General features: G+C 37.3%; 1 protein-coding gene across 10 annotated transcripts in view; it reads right to left on the bottom strand.

The window, feature by feature from the left end:
- Window positions 1–404: 404 nt before the first annotated feature.
- The window catches only part of TJP1 (tight junction protein 1), a 512,314-nt gene continuing 503,537 nt past the window's right edge, over window positions 405–9,181 (bottom strand). For 4 of the 10 annotated variants that reach the window (XM_063449131.1, XM_063449136.1, XM_063449137.1 and 1 more), the window contains 2 exons: window positions 8,572–8,715; window positions 406–2,099 (listed from right to left, as the gene is read on the bottom strand). In XM_063449131.1, coding sequence (XP_063305201.1) covers window positions 2,005–2,099; window positions 8,572–8,715 — 239 coding nt within the window. In that variant the 3' untranslated portion in view covers window positions 406–2,004. Of the gene's footprint in view, window positions 2,100–8,571; window positions 8,716–9,181 lie in introns of all 10 variants that reach the window. The other 6 variants (XM_063449129.1, XM_063449130.1, XM_063449132.1 and 3 more) reach the window with 6 other exon arrangements.

Raw genomic sequence — 9,181 nt, 5'->3', positions numbered from 1 at the left:
ACAATTTGCTCACTTCACATGTGCAGTTCAAATAGGACTTTGTTATTGTCTAAGTATTATCCTAAAATAGGGCAGTTTTTAAATTGTCAATAATTGTAATTTGCCTAAATCTGCACCCAAATTTTTTTTAAATAAAAGCCCTGACAAATAAAATAAAAATATAATACATTAAATGTATGTACCTGAAAAACAACCCACGTGAAATAGCAGTTCTGTGATAAAAAAATGTTAGATTAATGGCACCATAAAACCCAGATTCAGGGAGAGTGTGTATGTGTAAAATGCCAAAAAGCTATTTCTATTAGGGAATAATCCCAAACTTAGCAGTTTGTGTGTTCAATGTTTAATACGAAGAAATAAAAAGGCAGAATTTGTTTATTTTAAAACCAGTTTTATTTTGAATATTTAGAAATGTGTAATTTTCAATAACTGCAAAGGAAAAAAATAATAAAAATAATAATAAAAAAAAAAAAATCAGCCACACGTGAAGAACTAATAACCGATTAAGAGAATGCAGTGCTGTATCTTCTAAAGAGACCGTGCGGATGTGCCATAATAAATTGTCTATTAGTAAAAAAATACATTTTAGGGCACATAATACAGCATCCTTATCACAAATTGCAGCAGGGATACTTTAAAGATATTAATCAAACTAGAGAATTCTGAAGATTTATGCTCCGCATTTATAAAGGTAGCAATCTTGTGCATTTCACTCCAAAATGTTCTTGTGGTGAGTACTGTAGAAATGCTGCGTTATTGCTGCAGATGTTACAAAGTTCAAGGCTCAAAAAAGGTATATGAGTACAAAGGTATCCTTAAGAAACGTTCAATTTTCTTTTTTTTTATACAAAAAAAGTAAAGTTTAAAAAAGTTAAATTTACAAACAAAAAAAACAAAAAAGAAAAAAAACAAAAAAGAAAGAAAAAGTGGTATGCACGCAGTTTATGTACAGGCATTGTAACATCTTTGAGAATTGTTCAAATGCATAGCAGAAAACAACTATTTCTTTCAGGCTCTTCTTACCAAGAAAAAGAGATAAGTATTCATTCTCGCTCGTGCTCACTTCAAAAAGGAATTCACAATAAAGTTTTATATTTTTTTCTTCTTCAATCTTTGTCATTATACATTACCCTATATAAAAAAAGCGCACAAAGCCATATGAACTTTGTAATAGATAGAACTAGAGGAGAACGAAGACTATTATAACATGAGGGTAAGGCATCCCTGCTGGTTAAATGCGTGTAGTAATCAGTTTTATTACAGATCCACAGAAGCACCTGAACCAGTCAACCATTTTGTTAACCATTTTGCTGCCAAGTGAACCAACGTCATTTGCCTGGCAGAAAAACAGCAGTTTTTTTTTTGTTTTTTACATCTTATTTTACACTGGAACAAAAATCAATGGGCAAAGGCATGTCTGCTTCTGCTAATTTGTTTTGGTTTTTGAATGGTAAAGGCCACATTCAACACACTGCTCGAGGATTCCTAAAGCACATTTTAGCCATGCGCCACAGATCCACACAGCAGAAATGGGAATGTGCTCTGGGATGAAATCCCACTTTCCAAAACAAATTAAGATTTGAGAACAGACATTTGGTTTAAAAAAAAAAAATAAAAAAAAAATAAAAAATGCTAGCCTTCGTCATCAAACTCCAACCTTAACAAAAATTCAGTGGCATCAGGCAATAGTTGGAGATTTGAGTTCTTCTTATGTTTGTAGTGTTTGAACATTGGTCCTTTGGAGACAAACTAAAGCAACTGAAAGGCATTACTTATAAAAGACAAGGAAGGTTTTGCTAATGCAAACTTCACATTGCCTATTCTTAGGTCAGAATTCTGACCATGGCTTTTAAGTCTACTCCGAAAAAAACGTTAAAGTTCAGGCAAAGTTGCTAACACTATTGAGTCCCATTTTTACTTAGATCAGTTAATACTCAATATGAAGTGTAATGATAAATAGGTCCAATAAGACTTCACATTATCCCTGTCGATTACAATGGAGGCTTAGAAGTGGTCAATCAAAACAGAGACACAATTTGCTCCAACAAGATAGTTGGGATCTCCAGGAAGGGACTTGTTCTGCCAGTGTTTAGGGTCACCTATAAATAGAGTGAGGGAAACAAAATATGGAAAAAAGTTAATGCTGGCTCACTTAATTCTGTTGTACACCAAAGTATCCAATCACAGGATGAGAATGAAAAATAAATATAAAATTACATGTATAAACATTTTAAAAATAAAGTGCTTTATTTTATGAAAAAACATCAAAATGTGTGTGATTATGTTATACTCATGCTATACCTTAAGACAAGTACATATCTGTATTGTTACACACAGATATATATATTTTCCAGCATTTATTACAATGCTGCCCTCTGGAGGTTAAACATAAATATGGTATTATATTGCATGAGGAGTATGTTCATTTAAATACTATACATTCCTTCAGATGCATCTGATTTACTTATGTACCAGGGTAGAAAAAGCAACGGCACCAAATCCTCCTACTCCATTGCAGACGGCATGTATACATAAAAACTACTGCAATTTTTCTTCCTGGTGAAGGTGATGCACTTTTGCCCTCTTCACAAATTTATAAAATGAGGTGCTTTTTGTAAATATTAGCAAACTGCTTACATCAATGTGGCTAAGGCTTGAAGTTTAACATTATTTAATAAAAAAATAAACATTAAAAGGAAATACCATAACCACTACAACCCACTGAAGTGCCCTTGAACTGACCCATTCAGTAGTCAAACCATGTTAGTAGTTTGACAACTTATCTGGGGTCTCACGAAGCTCGCACCACATACAATCTTTTTGTACAGGATTCGTGATTATGGTGCTTGCAGTTATCATTTAAACTCATCCACTAGTTTCTTAGGTTCACTAGCTTTAAGTACTCATTTTTATAAAGTGGCCTTGTATTCCATGAGAATATGTATGAAAATTTGAGAGCAACCCATGAAAAAAAATGTCTTCCATTTACCTCTACTCTCGGAGTACCTCTAGAAAGTAGACTAAAAAGAAGTACCGTATATACTTGAGTATAAGCCGACCCGAATATAAGCCGAGGCCCCTAATTTTACCTCCAAAAAACTGGGAAAACTTATTGACTCGAGTGTAAGACTAGGGTAGGAAATGCAGCAGCTACTGGTAAATTTCTAAATAAAATTAGATCCTAAAAAAGTTATATTAATTGAATATTTATTTACAGTGTGTGTGTGTGTGTGTGTATGAGTGCAGTGTGTGTGTGTGTGTATGAGTGCAGTGTGTGTGTGTGTGTGTGTGTGTGTGTATGAGTGCAGTGTGTGTGTGTGTGTGTATGAGTGCAGTGTGTGTGTATATATATGAGTGCAGTGTGTGTGTGTGTATATATGAGTGCAGTGTGTGTGTGTGTGTATATATGAGTGCAGTGTGTGTGTGTGTATATATATATATATGAGTGCAGTGTGTGTGTGTGTGTGTGTGTATATATATATATATGAGTGCAGTGTGTGTGTGTGTGTGTGTGTATATATATATATATGAGTGCAGTGTGTGTGTGTGTGTGTGTGTATATATATATATATGAGTGCAGTGTGTGTGTGTGTGTGTGTGTGAGTATGAGTGCAGTGTGTGTGTGTGTGTGTGTGTGAGTGAGTATGAGTGCAGTGTGTGTGTGTGTGTGAGTATGAGTGCAGTGTGTGTGTGTGTGAGTATGAGTGCAGTGTGTGTGTGTGTGTGTGTGTGTGAGTATGAGTGCAGTGTGTGTGTGTGTGTGTGAGTATGAGTGCAGTGTGTGTGTGTGTGTGTGTGAGTATGAGTGCAGTGTGTGTGTGTGTATATGAGTGCAGTGTGTGTGTGTGTGTGTGTGTATATGAGTGCAGTGTGTGTGTGTGTGTGTGTGTGTGTATATGAGTGCAGTGTGTGTGTGTGTGTGTGTATATGAGTGCAGTGTGTGTGTGTGTGTATATGAGTGCAGTGTGTGTGTGTGTGTGTGTGTGTGTGTGTGTGTGTGTGTGTGTGTGTGTGTGTGTGTGTGTGTGTGGCAGAGCCTTGGTGGGGGGGTGGGCAATTTTATTATTATTTTTTAATTATTTTAATTTTTTTTATTATTTTTTATTTTATTTAATTATTTTTTATATTATTATTTTTTATTTTATTATTATTATTTTTTTTCGTCCCCCCTCCCTGCTTGATACATGGCAGGGAGGGGGGCTCTCACTCCCTGGTGGTCCAGTGGATGGGCTGTGTAGGAGGGGGGCTGGCAGAGCTCTTACTTACCTCTCCTGCAGCTCCTGTCAGCTCCCTCCTCCTCCGCGCCGGTCCGTGCAGCTCCCAGTGTAAGTCTCGCGGCCGCACTATGACCCCGCGACTCTCGCGAGACTTACACTGGGAGCTGACAGAGGTGCTGAATGGACCGGCGCGGAGGCGAAGGGAGCTGACAGGAGCTGCAGGAGAGGTAAGTAAGAGCACCCTGACAGCCCCCCTCCTACACACCCCCATTGTCTGTGTTATGGCAATGTAAATTGCCATAATACAGACAGTGACTCGAGTATAAGCAGAGTTGGGGTTTTTCAGCACAAAAAATGTGCTGAAAAACTCGGCTTATACTCGAGTATATACAGTATATTCCACATTATTACAAAGTCTTAAAATCCAAACACTTCTGTGGAATTATACTTACAGAATCATGCAAAGCATTACAATTTGGTGGGCCATAACTGATTGCACTAATAGGTGTCTTCTAAGTCAGTGATTACCAAATGGCCTGAATGTTAGGATTATTGTATTATCTTTCAATAAGCAGATCAATAAAACAAAGACTACGGAGGTCCTTGAGGAGTGATTTTTAAACCTCTGCTGTAGGCGACAACTTAATCTGAACAAGTCCTCCACATAACAGAAAGGTTGTGAAGCACATTACTCGGAGATCAGAATTAGGAGCCAGCAGACATAGCTAAAAACAATTAATAAACTTTAACAAAAACATTGTCACGGTTGGAATTACTTCTTTTATGTTTAACCCCAAATCATCAGTGACATTCAGTTCCTTAAGGATCCTATAAAAGGAATGTCTGACTTATTTAATAACAGCAAGCCAATAAACTGCTGCCCATGCTTAATAATAAGGAACTAGATTGGAATATTGGGTTAAACAGCTTTCTTAAAGAATGGCAAAGTAAATGAATATATTAAGGGGACACTCCAGACACCAACAAACCCTTTTAGTTGTATCTATGTTGGTCTAATTATGTGTGCTTTGGCATAGCCAATTTTATATGAAAAGTACAAAGTTTTGGAGCAACTTGCATCTTAAGCCAGCCTCCCAACTCCACTATTGCTAGTGAGGATAACCGCATGTAGCACCATTCCCATTCCTCCGAAATTGTAATGTTTAACACAGTTGTACATGCTATCAGGGAGCACAGTCAACCTTCTGGGAGATGTGATTCAGCTTACAGAAAACGGATAACTGAACTACAAGTACCAGAAAACACTGCTTTGAGCAGATTATGCGTTGCATAGGGTGCTTTAAAATCACCTAGTCAGCAACTCCCCACTTATATTTATAGGTCTGAGTTCTCATGCCTAGGCTAGAGAGAGGGTTTAAGTTCTACTGCCAGACTAAAGGCCCATAGACAAAACATTTAAAAAAAAAATAAAAAATCATGATTTGCCAAGCTAAAGGCTGATGATATAATGCAGGAGAACTGCAAAAAAAAATTAAAAAGGCTATATATTTATAAAAGGAATACCCTGTTTTCTAGGATGTATTAAATTGAGGTTGAAGTGTTCTTTTAAGCAAAGGTAGGCCCAAACAAAAAGGCTTTGAAATGTATAAATGAAGCTATGATTTCTCTTTCAGCTTGGCATGTGCTTGCTTAGCAGGCATTTCACTAAATCACACATGCATTAGAAGTGTCTTTCGAAAATCTTTAACCAGAAGACTTGGCAAACCTTAAGCACAAAGTGCCAACAAGGAATTTCAATATCACAAAAGTGATTTAATTAGTCCAGACATTACAGCATATTGGCTCATTAAAAACAGCAAGCCTTATTTCAAGCCCATAATTTAAGATGTAGGGTTAATTGCTACAGAAAGCATTTACTTGTATCTATAAATACTTGCAAATTACCATAAGCTTTAGATGAGGTGCATAAAAGGAATTATTTTTTTGTCAGGGTACCTTTATCATTTACTGGCAACTGCTGCCTTGTGTTTCATTTATGTCCACAATGCACAGCATCTTTAGTACATTGGTAGAAGAATGATCTACTTTGTTTTGTACTTTAAGATCACTTAAAATACAGGTGCAGAATGTGTATGGAAGTAATGGAATAATCCTGTGACTGCATAAACTAATATGATGATGTTTTTAACAGTGTGCCCTTGTAGTTGGGTCCACGCAGGGTACCAAGCGGGGACCCATCTAACTCCCCAAATGGCCTGTGGCAGATCACTCTCAGCTAATAAATGACCCACTGTCAAGTAATAAGCACAGAATATATTCTTGGTCCAGGCTTGATAAATGACATACTAACAACTCTGCCAAAGGTGGAGTCTAACCTTCTGCAGGGATGCTAAATATCTCTGTATGTACAGCACATCATACGGAAATCCTGCACACACAAACTCTAGTGTTTTTAAGTGCTCATGGTGCTTGATGATGTACGATTGAGTTAATTTTGCGCAAAATGCTTGTATTCTCAGTATTAAAAGGCATGAGTTCATATGGTGGTGTTTTGTCCTTTTATAAATGAAATGCTATTGCCTGCAGTTTGCTAAACAAAAAAAAATGCATTACTTTAAAATTGGCATTCAAATCTGCACTGCTGATCAAGCGTATAAGTGATGCACATACAGGGATCATTCATCCAAAAACTCTGGTGTGTGCTGGTGTGACATGGCACACCATAAATTGAGTCAAATTTGCTCTCCATCTGGAGCACTTTTCAATAATTGTACCTTATGGTGGAAGATAAACAGAATTATAATTAAGTATCATTGTATAGACCTGAGCAAAAAGCTGGTCACATTTAGAAGGTAGTTTATAAAACAAAACCTTTAGCTTCAAAAGTGAATCTGTAATGGAAAAAATGACTTGCCTTAAATCGCTTCCAAATACATTGAATACACCATATATCACAAAAATATGTGGTGTAATCAATGTAAAATATATAGATGTAATCACTTTTCCTCAGTACCTCAGTTTCCAACACTGCTTTGTGGGGTGTTACTCTTCGTGTAACACCCACCTCCTGGCAATTCTCCACTCTACCTGTGCCCCACACACCTGTGTTCTTGTTTGTTTGCCCTGTTTGGGACGCATCCCCAAGATGGGCAAAACTCGCCAGTGACCTCAGCACACTGGCTTCATTGACAACTTAGGAACTGAGTGACCTGTCACTCCTGTCTTAGAAGCACTAGCTAAGGTGTTTCCGTAGCAACCGCAGCATGCACACTGTGGTTGCTATGAGAGGAGAAGAGGGACCTCCTGTGGGGTTTTTCTCCTAATCTATACATTAGCTAGCAAAACCCTTAGCAGAATTATAGATAAAATTGTATGCTCAATCCAATCATCATAAATCTTATGCTCAATTATAAATAACATCTTATGCTCAATTCAATGATCATAACCTGTCATGTTTGAAGCATGACAGGTGCCCTTTAAAGGGTTACTCCAAGCGCCATGACCATTTAAAGTGTCTGAAGTCTGTAATTACAGAGATTAACCCTTTAGTTGCCAAATGTGTAACTCCACTTTCATTCTCGTCATCAGCCATCCCAAGTGGGTAATAGGAATTCTGTGCAAAATTGGCATCTGCAAACAAAATGCTGGCGTCAGCCAATGGTGACACGGCCCATCTTGTCCTCCCCTTCGCTCATCCTTCCCGACATAATTTCCCTTCACCAATGATATCAGCAATGGAAGATAGGACTGCAGGGAAAACTTGCCTGGTGCTGGAATAGAGGGACATTTTATCTCTTTCTTTGCACTAAAATGAATAATGTGAGACAGCTTCTCAATGTCAATAGTAACTTCCCTGTGCTTGGCAGGAAAGGCTGCTACTGTAAACAATGGGCAATTATCTGGTCCAAAAAAGAGAGAACTCAATTGTGGGCCACAATCCAGGAGTAAATAGCCACTGGGCTAGTATGATGCATTTTAGAATTAAGACCAGTTTAACCACACATTTAACTTGACAGATGAAGTACTAGGAAAGAACAGATTTCTTGGACAGCTGTTAAAAGAGTAGCTACTCTCAAATGTAACATCTATGATGTATAGGAACGCAAACTATCTGGTACAATAACCTAAAATGGCTTGCTTCCATATTTTGTTCTATGAAGCACATTTTTTAAACGGATTTCAAGATCATTGCTCATAGCTTTAATCACACAGGCTTTAAAGTTATCCTGGGTTTTAAAGCCAAGGATAGCTGCAGAGGTGTGAAATAATTTGAAAAAAAGAACGAGAGCAGGAAATGCCAATTGATTCAGTTGCCAGGCTTGGACTGACTGGCTTAGTGCAGTTGATTGATAGACTCCAAACGACCCAATAGGACAGAGGGAAAAAGGCATACCCGACGAGGTGTCGGATGATTTTAGAGCAAAAGACCAACCATCAGGAGTCATAGACGCACAGTGTGGTAAGCGCAGCTCCACTGGCTTCTGGAATTTTAATCCATGGGGTCCACACATTACCAAGGGACTGAGCAGCGTCTCCCCTGCAAGGAAATTAATAAACTTGATTAAAACACAATATTTGGACAACTTTACTTTCTTGGACACATGTTAACAATTTCAAATTTTTCTAACATTTATCTTCACAAACCACCAACAGTTCAGGGTTTAGAGACTGTCCAATTCTATCTAATGTTTGTTTCACTGGGGATTAAACACCTGTCACATTTAGGCCCCTGATAACTGGTTATAGAATTGCAGCCAAAGGGCACCTAAAATAAACAATCTTTCATATTTGCAAATGAAAAAAAATAGTGTGTATATTCTATATATAAATATATAGAATATACACACACACAACTATTTTCTCATTGTGATTGAGATAGATATACATCTCTCGCATTAATATATATTACACACATACACCTCAATGAATAATGCAACAGTCTACCATTTGGAATTCTGGCAGCCTTCAAAACTCACAATTTTTTTATTTTTTTTAATAGAGAA

This window comes from Pelobates fuscus, chromosome 3 (genome assembly GCF_036172605.1).
Source record: "Pelobates fuscus isolate aPelFus1 chromosome 3, aPelFus1.pri, whole genome shotgun sequence".
NCBI lineage: Eukaryota > Metazoa > Chordata > Amphibia > Anura > Pelobatidae > Pelobates > Pelobates fuscus.
The sequence above is the reverse complement of the archived record's forward strand: the minus strand, read 5'-3'. Positions and strand labels throughout refer to the sequence as shown.